We start from the raw sequence: 15519 nt of genomic DNA on the forward strand, positions 1-15519 counted from the left end.
TTAAGAACTTACATAAGTGAATTCATCTGTAATTAATTTTTGTAGGCAGTTTATATTAAGAACCTTACTCCAAATAGGTGTTTTAAATACATAATTTTAGCGCATAAAAGAACAAATAACTGTATCCATTTTGAACAGTTTTTGCTAAATTAAAATTTATTGTTTTAGTTCAAAAATATCGAGACATGAAGGTCTTGTGAAGTCTCCCATTTTCTTTCATTGTTTCTTTATAGTGACATCCCATTATTATACTCAGCTATGTTATAAGACCTAAGCCCATGAAGAAAATACAAACTTGCTGAAAATTAACTTCATGGAAGTTGTATGGAATTTACATGGAATTTAACTGTAGGCCACAGGGGCCTGAAAAACTTATCTCTTTATTTTAAAATTTTATGAAAACCTTTAGGATATTTTCTGTATGCTTTTATACTGATAAATATAGTGTTTGGAGACTGAGGAGGAAAATATCATTTCTTATTTGGCCTGTCCTCTCAGGCTCTCTGCCAACACCACTAAAAAAATCCACAACGGTTGAAAACTCAATGAGTAGAAACATGTGACTAACGTGCCATTAGTCAGAGATTAAGTGACAGAAAGAAATCACTTCTTCTATACATATTTCCACATCCTCCGAAATTAAAATCTTCTGCAAAAAGTGTCTGTACCCCCCATATGTGTATTAAAAAAAAGAAAAATCAGAATTAGTCCATCTTATCTATCCATCCTTATGATTACTTCACCAACACAAATCCACCAAGTAACCTTACGATTACTTCACCAAGACAAATAATTTCAAAAATATCCCCGTCAATGAAGTTGTGTCTAGAACAAATTTACTTCTAATACTAAATACTAAACCAGACTAATACTAAACTAATACTAAATTAGTTTTACTAATTTAAATTATAATTTAATACTAATTAATACTAATACCAAAGTATTAGTACTAATACTAAACCAGACTGTAACTCCTTAATTAGTTTGAGGCAAAGTCAACATCTTATTTTTCTTTGAACTCAGGAACTAAGACAGAAGCACTGATCACTTCGTGAAAAAACTCTTGGTAAAGTAAATAAAAACACTAAATTATTTGATGCTATATTGCTTCTGAAAAAGCAATTTAAAAAAAGGAAAATAACAAAAATAGCTACTAAATAGAAGCTGGAATATTGTGTCAGACCTTGTTAATGGTATTGCATCAGAAACACAGATTTCCAGACGTTTTTTAATAAGCCTATATTTAATGAGGGTAAATAACCTGCATGTTTTTAAACTAAAACAATGTAGATAGGCACATGCAAGTAGAAAAAGCATCATGATTTCATATTTTTGTTATATTGATTTGGTACAGTGATTGTCATCAAAGAAATAAAAACACAAATTGGTATTTCACCCTGTTTTAGTATATGCAGCAAGGTATAGAGTCACGGGTATCATAGTCAATAGCTAATGTTTCCTCTAGTCACAAAGGAGAGAAGAATCATTTGGCTAGCAAATGTACCAATGGTACGACTTAAAGGCAAGGACTTGATTATTTTTCTTTGTAACTGATGACATATGCACTTTTTTCTTTTCTTTGTTGAGAAAAAAAAGAAGCAAAACAATATCTAATAGTCTGCCTTCCATTATTATTGACATTAGGGAAAAAAACTGTATTCCTTAGGAATGCTTAGAAGCGTTTGAGGAACACTTTTCTAGACAAGATTTGAACTGGAGTTATAGAACCAGAGATTTCTAATGCATGATAGTAAATCTGTACTTAAAAAGCCTCCACAGTAGCACACAATAGCACCTAACACCATCTATAGTAGACAAGTCTTTCACACGCACAAAGTGTCCTACAACTATACTCCACTATGACCCAGTTGTTTTCCTATGCAACAAAGTTGTTTTAGTTGCACAACAACTATCGCTACACTAAATGGTTTCGCCTGGTTTCTTTTCTACTAGACCAAATCTTAAACGACTTACCATCAGAGTCATAAGTAATTTAGACTAACATGAAAAAGGTCGCTATGGAGTTGGAGTTGATTTCATTATACCGAATTGTTAGTTTAGTTTGTCCTCACTTGTTTTAGAGATTATTCCAATTCCTGCAAAATACGATTCATGATAACCACAGCAACTACCATTACAGTAAGACAGAAACTCCCACCTCGGTAGTTTAAAGAACTCCAAAATTAAACCAGTTGGGTCTTAAATGTGCACCTAAACATCTAAACAAAGATGGGTTGAATTTTGCCCTAGCTTCAGTAAGTTTTGAAGCTATGCCCTTTATTAGAAAAGCAGTCACTTTATTTATATGTCTGATGATAGATTTAGGAGCCTAATTATAGACATTGAGATTTAGGTTTTGGCAACACACACTGCAACTAGACAAGCTGACTAAAAAAAAATCTGTATTACGGGGAAATAAACTTTATAAACAGTTTAACTTTAGATTATGTAAATCTTTACTGCATAAAATATGAAATGCAATTCTTGCTAATACAACATTACTAAATTACAGGACAGAAAGCTAGCACGGATCACCTTATATAACCAAGGGTCAAATAAAAAAAAAGTGACTTCATTAAAATATCCCACTTCAATCTATAATTTTTAGTACATGAAATGACAGGTATGGACTAAATTGATAAAGAGACACTGGTTCTGGAAACATTTCTATATTTACTGACAAAACTAGTATTAGACACTAGCAAAGTGACATATCATGCCTGAAATTGGTCTCTGGAAATTTCTAGTTCCTTGAGAATAACTTTTCAAAGCTAAATTTTAGTAGGCTTTCATCTGTGCAACCCATCTATGAAACTTACAAAAATTGACATCCATTTAGTTCCCTAGTTCAGAATACATGTACTCTACTAAGCAGCAAAAGCCTTATAAATAATTAAAAGAGAGAGGGAGAGAGTGAGAAAAAGAAAAGATAAACTTACCCGAAGCCCCTGTCTCATGCATTTTTTCTTCACGTTTGCTGTCTGGTTTACAACCACTTTTTTCATCTGCTTCATCATCACCCCACCAGGCTGGCTGTCCATACAAGGGTGTACCCCGAGGCATGGCAGAAAGATCTATAAAATAACAGCCCACAGCAGAGGAAATTGCTTTTCTGTTTAGTTTTGGTATTTAGGTTCAAGCAACAAGAAGAGAGAGTGATTTGCCAGGATCATTTCTCCTGGAAGCTGAATTGAATTGGTTGCATGCAACCAACTTAGAGGCTGGATAAGTGATCTGAGTTCTAAATATAAAAGCTTACTAATGACCTGATCAAAACTTCTGGCACAAACATTTCTGCAAAGGCAGCTGACATCTCTTATTGTTACCCTGATGCCTGCAAACACTATTTTCTGCATTCAGTTTGGAGTCAACAGTACAGCAGTATATTCCTAAAAGCTGTTCATTGCCATTTCTATGAGAAGACTCTCACTTTTACCCACATTGACCTTTTGTTGAAATCTGAACTCACAGCATGAAAAAAATGGTCAAATTTTGCAGTGCTGCCAAGGTTCCAAATCACTGACAGCTACTACAGAGTGCTGAAAGTTACCTAGTGTAAAACATTAGTGAGCACAATTTAAAAATAAAACAGAAAACAAACAGAAGACAAACTGCCCTGCAATAAAATTGTTTGTTATATAGGATACATAATCACGATTAAACACACTTAAACACAAAGGTTAAGTAAGAAAAACACTAGCATAATTAAGATTTGTACCTTCATGATAAATTGACTGTATTAGTTTTGATTTGAACTCCTGACAGGATATTCACTCTATTGAGATTTAGCTATTTCAGTATCATACAGATGTATTGAGGATACTTTAAGAAGTCTATATATAAAAAAGAACGTGACCTGTTCAAATCCATCTTAGTCGTCATCCATTGCTTTGTCTGTCATGAATTTCGTCATTTTTATTCAACAATTATATATAATTTCATAGCCATGCCAAACAGCAGCATGATTTGAAGATATTAACTACTTTTAAAACAAAACAATAACAAAAAAAGAAAAAAACACTTTAGTTAATACTCAATTATTTTTAAAAACTTGGTGGCTGATGCTTGTGCACTGAATTAGCAATAGGAAACAGCTTTGCATACAGCCAACAGTGAGAGTGTCAATCCCCAAAATGCTTATGAGTTGCAGTCAAATATAAAACTATCATTAACTTTTACTGTTATTTTTGGAACAGTAAAGAGAAAGGGAAGCTGGGAAGAAAACCCACTGTGCTACACTATAAAAATTTAAGAGGATCTAAAAAAAAAAGCAATATTAAATAGGAATAGTAAGTTATTGGATAGGCTTTATGTATCCTTACTAGGATGTCAGATTAGCCAAAAGTTAGTTATACCACTGAGTCCTATAGGTGGCGGAGAGAATTACTTGAAGTAAGCCTTCCAGAAGAATGGATTAAACCTAAACAATGCTGTAACTGCCTTGAATTAAGAAGTCAGACCTAGTCAGAATCATATTAAAAGCACAATACACAATTCCTTTCTCATTCTTGTGGTCATCTCCTATAGTAGCTTGTAACACAGCAAGCAATTATGATCAGATAATTCCTAAAACAAGCAAGCCACACAACGAAGTTTATTGTTCAACATTAAGACATCTGTGGCAAAGCCACCATGACACAATACATAAATATTAAACATACATAAAGATGATGTAGAAACAAGATAGAAACTAGTTTCCACCATTTTTGTACCACAATAGAGTGCTTAAATTCCATCCTAGCATCTAACAATGTATGCTGATATCTATTATAAAAAAACAGAAAATAAATCAAAAGAAGGGAAACACTTGGGAATGGTGATGAAAAAACGTACAAACTGTTCCTATAGGAGTATTTTTCAATTCAACTGCAAAAAAACACATCACTTTACTGCCATCACTACTGGAAATTTCTGATTCTTGGGAAAAGAAATACAAAGATCTGATAAATGCTGCTTAAAAAGAATTTAAAAATTTAAATTTAAATTTAAAATTTAAAAAGCTTTCTTAACATGCAAATGCTACGAAAAAAGGCAGAAATTAAATTTAGAAAGTTATTAATTATTCTTATAATACATCTAATATTTCACGTGATGTTTCTACATCTAATTGAACAGTTTCAAAGGCACCCCAACAAAGCAAACAAATAACCTTTCAAAGTTTACATTCTTTTGCCGCCAAAATGCACCTTACCTATTGATTTCTCTTCAGATTTCAGTGCTTCAGTAGTTTTGTTGTGCACTTCATTTGTGGAGTCTGTTCCTTTGGACTCTGAAGTTTTAGAGCTGGTTTGCTTTGACCCTTCTGCCTCTGAAGATTTTTGGGATAACTGGAGTTGACTTGTAAATTTTTCATGCTATGTAACATTAAATAAATAAATGAATTATCTCAAAGAATGCAAAAACTTTTACCAGTAACTATGTAATGACAGAAAAACATCTAGGAATGGTCCATTATTACCTTAAGTGCTTCTTCAGGGACTCTCATCTCTCCTCTGACAACAGTAAAAAGATTAGTATGTAGGAAATGCTAAGGAAAACGCTCAACTTACAAGACAACTTTCTGCAAAGGCAATAGATCTATAGTCTATTCTGCCATTACAATAGTGACAATTGTTTTACGAATCTATTACTGTACAGACTAGAATGTACAATAATACTTGTGAAAGCAAATGCACATTATTTACTATTTGTAAATAGAACATTGAATAGATACCTTAATGTTGCAATCATGTAAGTTCTCTTTTTGTTTTCATTTAGTAGTTTGCTGAATAATTACTTGTAATCTTTACAACGTGCATACAATTTCCTACAATACAAGAATTTTCTTATTTGCCTCAAAGTAACGTTTCTTTGCAACACAGAAGTTACATGTTAAGAATGTTAGAGCAACAGATATACAGAGGTTTTAAATAGTAATTGGAAATCAAGGTTTCTTTTTGTTAAGAAACAATGACATGTACTTTATCAATACTTCTGACCAAGGCATAGTATTCCAAAACCTGCGATTTTCTCGTAAAGAAACAGGTATTTCAAGGTTGCTTCTCTAATAGTATAAGAACCTTTCATTTAATGCAAATATACTTTTCAGCAAGAAAAGCATGTCAACACATTGTGCATTTTTGATGACAAGGATATCATATCCAAATCTCAGCTTATCTTCTAACTTCAGAGTGATATATGTCTGTTCTGGAATCCTCACATCATTCACAAATGTCTATAGAAATAAATGAAGACAGATACTGTTAAATTGAAAAAAAGGTCACTAAACTAATTTTATAAGAAAGTTTTCAGCATTGCAAATTTTCTACCGGTGATTCACTGGGCAATATTACCTCAAAGTAGCATCTAACATCATTATTTTTCTCATACCTTGCATTTTCAATCTCAATTAGCTGTCAGAATTGACATACCATTACATTTGTGCAACATTTCACATTATATACATAAGCTCTGAGGTAGTTTATCATTTCTAAACATTGTCAAAAGACGTAATGGAAAACAAACATGGACCAAGTTACTGCATCCAAATAATTCCACATACTAGTGATAAATAACTCAATGTACTGCAACTCCTGAACAGCAACAGGCATAACAACACTTGTAAGCAGAAGTAATTATTCTAACAGCTAGCAGCAAAACAGGGCAAATTCCACGGTCTTAATGTCTTTTGAAAATCCAGTCGTTGTACCAAAACTAATCCTCCCTTCCTTCAAGTCACTGTTGGAAACAGCAGGAGAAATCAGACAAGCTTTCAGGGATGTGAAGAAGGATTTATGTACCTGAAAGTTTGCCTAATTTCACGAGCCACATCAGTTGGCTGTTAGAGGTAGTACAGAACAATTCAGACCTCGCAATCTGTGTGGTTGGCAATCTTTATGGCAACAAATAACAAGAAGCTTACAAAAAGATACTGGTATAAACTTCCAGAGAACACCTGAGATGTAGACAATGGCTAATTACAGAAGCAGCAAGGAAGAGGAATAATACATGTTCAAGTCAAAATGGATCTCAGAAAGGTAATTTGGAAGATTTGGCAAACAATAACATTTTTCAAAGGAAAAAAAGACATTAAACTTAACTCTGGAACTCAGGTCCTTGAAGGATCCGTCCACCATATGAGCCGAGAAAAAGCTTCTGCACAGCATCTTGACTCAAACTATTCCTCAAGGCTGAATTCAAATCTGCACTGAGGAGCTAAAACTTACACTCTAAGCTCCTCTTCCCTATGTTCTCCCCGGGCTTTCTTGAAATCTTCCTTCTCCTTTTACCTTAAAAGAATGTAGCATCTGGACATACAAGAATGCAGCATCTTCCCCGTAAGAAATACGACTAACCAGTTACATATGACCAGTCTCTTGTTTCTTGGTTTATTTCCCTCATCCTCTTTTCAAATCATTAAAAAGCCTTCATTTAGGACAAATTAAGGGCAAATAAAATATTTATGGTTCAGCTGGATGAGTCTGTTGCATTATTTTATGAATTATTTATCAGTATTATTTTCTGTACCTTAAAAAAAAAAAATACAGATTCTTGTTCATTTCTACTTTTTAGAACAACTAAACATTAATTCTACAAATAGGAAATTAAACATTCGGTGAAAGCTTTGCTGAAAAACATTTACTATTGTTTTGTGCCAGTTTTAGGGACTCTAAATACCACAACCATGCAGGATCATTCTATTTTAAACTTGCAAATTCTACAACAGCATGTACATGTTTTTAAGGACTGGAGCAGCTCAAGACTGGCATCTTTAAAGCACTTTAAAGTTCGGAGCACACACAAAAAATAAAACTTTAATAGATAAGCAAGCCAAGTATCTGAATCTTTAAACACTTGTTTTGTTCATCTACATTGAGTATTAGATGAAATCTCTAAGGATAGAAATTATGTCCTCCCCTAAAATAATAAAGGGGTCTTCTGTCTTGTTCTTTTTCTAAATAAAAATAATGTTTATCTCATTTATAAAATTGACGTAGGTATCTTTCACAAGAAACAAGAATTACAGGTACAACTATTTACCAGTTAGTAAGCCTGAAACTTAAGAGCGGTATTTAATGCATATTTATTCTACTTCGACATTATGGAGAGTCCAGAGCAAAAACCCATGCCAAGTATATCCTCGAGACAGCCTGAATCTCAGTAAATTACCAAAATTCAGACTGCTTTGAGGACACGCAAAGGAGAAAATACAGTTTGGATTCCTTTGATATTGGTGAAATAATTATTTTATATTAGAAACTATACAAATTTTCCTCAGAAAAGATAAATTCATCCATCTTTTTAGTACGAAATAAAAAGATAAGCAAGAATGAGCTGGAGAATTACTTGCTTTCTGGAAATAAAGCATTATGTGAATCTGATAAAATTTTTCTTTTGCTTTATTTTCAAATCTAGACGTACAAAGTCCAGAATGAAGACTTGTCTCCTTTTCCCTGAACTGAGCATGAATTAGCCAAACAGATATGACTGTTCAGGTACTAGGGCATCAACTGCAATCCCAGTTCATCTTGTGATAGTGTACTGGGCTCACTAAACTCAAAAGAGAAAGTCTTATGCATTGGCAGTGGCCTTCTCCCTTTAACCCTCAAATTACCTTTAGTGGCTAAAGTGCATTACACCAGAAATGTTCTTGAAGGAAATCAAACTAATTGCAGAGACCCAAAATCAACATTTGTTCTTGATGAAAGAAGATAAGAATGGGTGGAAACCAACAAAGCAAAAGCAGGACCCTTTCTTCCACAGTACTGCAAGAACGCTTGCAGTACTTTTTGAAGAAAGTAGGCCTCAGGCCTACATTAAAGGGAGAGCTTATCTGTTGATACCCATATTACCTCCTAATTACCTACCTAACTCAATTTAAATGTTGTTTTCAAGGAATAGTAAAATTCTGAAGGAACTGTTCTTGTTGGTTGAGTTTTGTTTTTAAACTAAAGAGAACAAAAATGCTGAGTCTTCAGAGAAACCATAGGCTTCCTTACATACCATGTCCTTGTAGAATCATGTATGCTTCTATCTCACTTCTATGAAACAACAAATCACAGAAAAGTTAAGGTTTGAAGGGACCTCTAGAGGTCACCTGGCCACACAAATTTGTGTACACATGACATTAAGAATTAAATTGCCTTTATAAAAAACTACAAGTTGGTTCTCAGCTCCAGTAGATAAATGGTTCTCCTACAACTTGCTTTGAACTTTTCACCTTGCAGTCTCCAAAATACTTGGAAGAGAGGCATAAGAAAATTACTTGAATCGTTATTACAAAACCTGGTAGAGTAAACCACCTTCTTTTTGAGACCAAATATAACATTATTTACCAAGGGTGATGGCTGCATTTCAAACAAAAAAAAACCAACAAAACAGATGTGCACTCACATGTACACAATTGGCCTAGAAACTGGAGCCCAGAACTTCCATAAAGATACTGAGGAATAAGACAGAGGAGTAAGAAAAACCTCCTCCTACAATTTTGAGACACTTGACCACAAACTAGCGGCTCTCTGTGTTATGTCCTTCACCAGAAACTGACAGAAGCACAAAAATACACTGCCACTCTTCAATGGCAACTGAGTGAAAAAAGTGTCTGAAGAACCTGGACCCTCAGATACCAGACACAATTTAAAACATTTCACACAGACTAGTGAAGAAACGAGCATCCCTCAAACAAGTAAAGATGACCTTTGAAAACATCAGTTGCAATGCTAAAAAAGTTATCTGTCAAGATTATGAGCAACACTATGTTACAGAATTGGTGACCATGGAGAGAAACCGACACTCAACAATGTTGATTTTAAATTTCTTCAAAGATTAAAGAACTTACACACCTTACAAAAGGTAAGACAGGTAGAGGAAGGAATGGAGCAGAGTAACATGCATATATATCCTGGAAACATTAAAAAGGAGAATGAAAAAGAAGGCTGAATGTCTTGAAAAGCCCAATGTCCCTTTACTACAGATTTCATAGAAAAAAAGCAATAGTATAGTAAGCACACAAAAAAAAGGAGTCATATTTTGGAATGTCTTATTTGTGTTACAGTAACAAGAAAGCTTATATTGAGAAGAACTCTTTGGAGAATTCAGATACCATTTTCTCCAGGAAGTCATCAACAAAGTCTGCCAAAACCAGGTCAGATGTTACAGCCACAGTGTAACAAGCAAGCTTTCTCACTAATTTATCTACTTTATTTATGTTATCTAATTTATCACAGATACTATTAGATTTAGTAGCTCTCTCCCTGATCCCCACACCAGAAACTATTTTCCAAAGGTGACTTAAAAACAGCCTTTACACACAGAAGCTGGCTGAATTATGCTATGAGATAGTCACAGAAAGCTAACCATCCAAAAATTTAAAGTTAAAATCAAGTCTGAAGGCATGTGCTGGATTTTTGGGGTTCTGTTTGCTTCCTGTCTCTGCCCCCTCCCTTGCCCAATTTATGCTTTGCCGTTTTGAAAGCCAGTTAAAGCCTTGTATTGCTGTATGACAATACACATGGTAAATACAGTCAACACTGAAACTTTTAACTGGACTAAAAGAACCATTGCCTAGTTAGTAGTTCATTGCAGGGTACAGAGGCATTGCATATACTGTTCTACTGCACAATTTGACTGAAGTATGGTGTTAGAAAATTGTATGTTTCCTCTTCAGACTTGAAACCAGATAGGTGGAGGTATGTAAGAAAAAGCACAGTTGGAAACAGACAGTAAGGGAAGCACTGTGAAGAGGAGGAACAAGGACTGCAGTGATACAATTTAATATTCCCCAAACTGTGAGAAGAGCTGCTTTGATGTCTCTGGGTAAACAGCTACACAGTAACTGATACCTCCAACTTGAGAATGAATCAGAGCAAGTGAAGAAAACTGAAAGCTGTGTACCATACATGAAGGAGACAAATGAAGGTCTTAAAAATATAGATAGGTGTATTTTTTTTTTTTTATTAAACTCAAGTTTTGTGAGAAGGCAATGAAAATCAGGTATGCCTGTTGACTACAAGAATAACACGGAATTTGGGAATAAAATCAAGTCGCTCAGCAAGAAATTATTATGAGCTGAATTTTGATAATTTCCTTGAAACAGTGTACTGACTTTCAAAATACAGAGGTATATTAAATATTTAAGGAGCAAAGTTCTCATCTGCTTATAGCTATTCAAATGATATAACCTTTCAGGTTACACTGGTTTCAGATGGAGTTGAGACTCTGACCTTTTGGAAAGCTGAGTTGCCTACACACGTTAAGTTCTGTACCTTAAAATACGGAAAAACTAATAAAGACAGTCCAAGTATTTATTTTGAAATGCACTTCAAGATGAAACACCAAGTTAAAAATCAATGCTAACAGACAGTAATTTGAGATTCCTTCTTCATCGTATATATATACATATATATATCTAAAATTTGGCAATGCTTACTGAAATTAATACTTAGGAAGTTACTGATAATGAGCAGGTATCAAAGATGAACTCACAATTTTTGGTACTCTATGCACATTCATGACAAACTGAGAAAGTACCAACCATAACCACCATCTATAAACAGCTCAAAGAAATATCTAAAGGGCTACAGAAATATGACAAAGCAACTAAGTTTTTAATAATCCATTACAATATTCAAAATGTTTATAAAAGGTGAAGCTTGTCTAGAATTTTGTATATGTAATCCCTAGAAAATTCTGAAAATGTAAAATAATATGAAACTTCATTTTGCTCATAACATTGCATTTGTCTTATGTTAGTTTTTAATAACTTGACATTTATACATTATTCATAGAGATTTTGACACAAAGGATACAGAGACAGAATATGCAAATATAAAATATGTTAAATAAGTTTACATGCAGCTTGGTTTTTGGATACTGAAAATTTGTTTTCACATAGAGTACAGTAACATTCTTTTCTGTGTGAAACAGGATAATAAGCATAAATCAATTTCTTAAGCAGAAATTTTAGAGATTGAAAGGCTTTTTTTTAAGCATATAATGAATTTAAGATTTTCTGCATTTACGATTTTTAAAAAACAGAAGAGTTAAATATCCCCTTGTATTCTTTTGAGTTTCTTTGTCTTGTCAAGGCCCTCTTATTAAGGTGCTTTGTTCCAGTCCTTTAACTGATGCCCCACAAAATTACATTTTCCTTTCAAATGTTCCTTCCATTTGCAAACTTGCATTAAGAAGATATTAATGAACACTTAAGTCATAGTATCCTTGCTATAAAAAAAAGACTAAGGGAAACTATACATTTCTGATGTTACCTTACCCCATTCAAGCTGCCCAAATCCTTCACCAAGTGTTCATCTGTAGAGGGATCATAGTTAAGTACAGCATGTTGCTTGTCCACACTTCGTGACTAAAATATTAAAAAGAATACAAAATAAAATAATGCATTTCAAAAACAGATCAATATAGCAATGATGGCTATTTCTGAGAGTACTGCAATTATGTTCTTTCCACATGTTTCTTTAAACTTTATACAAAAAAATTAGGCCCACACTAACTTGATAGCTAACCATATCCAACGCTGACCCTGGGTGCCCATAACAGAATCATAAAATTCTGAATAATTATTTTCTTAATGTTTCCTAAATACAGGTCCCGTACCTATACGGTAATGAGAATGACTTTTGTGCTCATTCCTGTCCCAGCACCATCAGCGCCTGTCAGTTCTAAGGATCCCAGGCTATCAGCACATTAGCCAGTTCAAGGCCTTAAGACCTTGCATCCAGGACTCCTAATGAAATGCTCTCTATTCTCAGAATCCCTTATCATCTCATTCCTTCTCTATCTCTTGTGACTTGCTAGTATTGTTTTCCTTCCTTCAACTTCCTTCCTTATTTTTTCCTTTCCATGCCATCTTTTCGTTGCTTTGCTTTCTCCTCATAGAAGTGAATTCTCTCCTCTTCTGCTTACACTTACTATGTTATTTTAGTCAATCTGCTCTACAGTCTTGAGGGGAAGAGAAAGGGTGTCAGAATATAAGATGGGGGGGGGGGGGAAAAGGACAGACAAAGGAAGAGAGACAGATGAACAATAAGGTCTGTACCAATAAATGCACTTCATCAGTTAAGCATTCTTAATAGTGGGTGAAGATACACTGCTACAGTTGATTTTATATGGGTTTAGTAACCTTTCCTCAGGTGAAAAAAGCTCAGTAAAATCAAATTCACTGATGTGAGTGTTCTGCTGAACCTACAAAGTCAAGATTATACTTTTCCAAACAAGTGGTGCAAGAAAGCAAGCAAATGAATTAGCCTATCTTTACCTAGTTTATGAGAAAAAATTCTGAACTTTTTATGAATTAGCCTATCTTTACCTGGGTTATAAGAAAAGAATCTGAACTTTTCCCAATTATTTTATTCAAATATATATTGTGCTATTAATCAGTTATTCTATAATCTTTATGTGCCACTTCCTATTAAAAAAAGGTAAAATGGAAATGAAACTAAAAAAAAAGCTTCACAATATTTTGTCACATATTTGAAATGGTAAGAACGATTACTTGAGTCTGTGGCTTTTAGAGTGGCCCCTGAAATTCTGCACATTGTAGCTCTCCTCAGACTTAAGACTATTTGCATATAATTGAACGTGTTTTTATTCTTTACAGATGATCTTTACAAGTCCAAACATTGTGCTAATCTTTGAAATGCCATTTTTCTTTCAGATTTATTACTGTTGCATTCCATTCAAATATAATTCCTACCAAAACTACTCTTTATAAATTGTGTTGCCCTGGCTGGCAGCTAAACACTTCACAGCCGTTTGCTTGCTCTTTCTACTCCCTCAGTGTGGAAGAGAATAGGAGAAGAAAAAAAACAATAAAACACATGGGTTGAGTTAGAGATAGCTTAAGAAGTGTGAAGGAAAGAGGAAGAAGGAAAACAAACAAACCGAAAAAAAAAATAAAACCCAACAACAACAACAAATCCAGTGACTCAAAAGCACTAACTCACCACCTCCCACAAGCAGACTTATGCGCATCATCCAGTCTGTGAGCAGAGGCTACCCTCCCCAAAACCACCTCTCACCAGTTTTTATTGCTGAGCACATCATTATATGGCACAGAATAACTCTTTGGTTAGTTGGGGTCAGCTGCCCTGGCTGTGTCCCCTCCCAGGTTCTTGCGCACTCCTGAGATACTCGTGGAGAAAGGCGGCAGAAAAGAGAAACAGAAAAGGCTTTGACACTGTAAACCCTGTTCAACAGGAGCTAAAACAGGGTTTTATCAGCTGTTTGGATCACAAATCCAAAGCATACTACCCTAAGGGCTGCAATGAAGAAAATTAACTCCATCCCAGCCAGACTCAATACAAAGATCTATCTATGACTGAAGACATAATCACAGAATAACTGTGCTAAGAGCTGTACACATATAAAGAGGAAAACTCCATCCTTGGTTATAATAAATTTGTAGCTTATATTACTTTTAAATCCAATCCTTACTACTAAAAATGTATTCTCAGAATACAAAAAAAAAGTATTCTTCTTTTCAAATAAATCTATATTATTAGTAATATCAAAGTTATTTATTTTTGTTTCCATGTATATAACTGCCCCATCAAGATCCAAAAGATTTTCTAAACATAATGGTGAAAGAAGGGGAAAATGCAGTATTTATCCACAAGAAAGGTGGTATATTGGAGCAGCTAGCCTAATACAAAGACTGCATACCACGTTTGAATATATTTACAAAATAACACAGTTAAAAGTAAATCTGTATTCCCAGGCCTGAACAAAACTATTAGAAGAATAGTAGTCAGGCATAGATCTGAGGTCTAATTCTATAAAGCACACAACAGAACTGAAATGCTTTTTAATAAGGCTTTTATAACATGCTTTCTGTCAAGAGATTATGAATAAAAGCATTAAATTCCACTTTCTTTATCATGCATTGTCCACATGCTTTGCAGTAAGAGAACAACCAAGTTGTCAGGAGTGGAATGGAAGGTCCTACACAAAGAGCTATACATACAGAACAAGAACACATTATCAGCTTCTCCTTTGGTGGGTTCCTCCCCCTTCAGCAATTGTGGTATCCCAGTCATGCTGGCATGTAACTTCAAACTGGCAAATGGCAAAACTTCAGGAAAATGACATGTAGCAAGGAACTCAGCCTGGGTTTGCGTGTGTAAAGCTACAAAAATCCTTCCTAGGAGTGTTTTAAATCCTCCATTTAGGTAGCAGAAGGTAGAAAATTATGTCAGGCAAAACTCATTTTGTTAATCTTGATATTTGGTTTCCTGAACTGTTAACTACCTATTGGACAGAGAATTCTTAGTCTTTTCTACTCAGCTAAACAGATCTGCAGTAGTGTATATTAGATACACATTGTCTACAAATCATTTTGTTGGACAAGACCTTGAACAGATCTATGGCTGGCCTGATGCCACAGTGATTGTAGGCAGCCAATCCAAGTGAATACTAAAGGATTAAAAAGTACAATAAAAATCAGTACTGTGGTAGAGATGGGAATATTAGGAATGACAGATAAGAAAAAACAGTTAACAAAAAACACTAAGTGCTGAGAAATCA

General features: G+C 34.3%; 1 protein-coding gene across 8 annotated transcripts in view; it reads right to left on the reverse strand.

Annotated features, from left to right (window-relative positions):
* Window positions 1-15519, reverse strand: part of CEP170 (centrosomal protein 170) — a 102320-nt gene that overhangs the window by 62304 nt on the left and 24497 nt on the right. For all 8 annotated transcript variants that reach the window (XM_050709394.1, XM_050709400.1, XM_050709399.1 and 5 more), the window contains exons 3-7: window positions 12251-12340; window positions 6133-6214; window positions 5459-5514; window positions 5192-5354; window positions 2940-3074 (exon numbers count right to left, since the gene is read on the reverse strand). In XM_050709394.1, coding sequence (XP_050565351.1) covers window positions 2940-3074; window positions 5192-5354; window positions 5459-5514; window positions 6133-6214; window positions 12251-12340 — 526 coding nt within the window. The remainder of the gene's footprint in view (window positions 1-2939; window positions 3075-5191; window positions 5355-5458; window positions 5515-6132; window positions 6215-12250; window positions 12341-15519) is intronic.

This window comes from Cygnus atratus, chromosome 3, assembly GCF_013377495.2.
Source record: "Cygnus atratus isolate AKBS03 ecotype Queensland, Australia chromosome 3, CAtr_DNAZoo_HiC_assembly, whole genome shotgun sequence".
NCBI classification, from domain to species: Eukaryota; Metazoa; Chordata; class Aves; order Anseriformes; family Anatidae; genus Cygnus; species Cygnus atratus.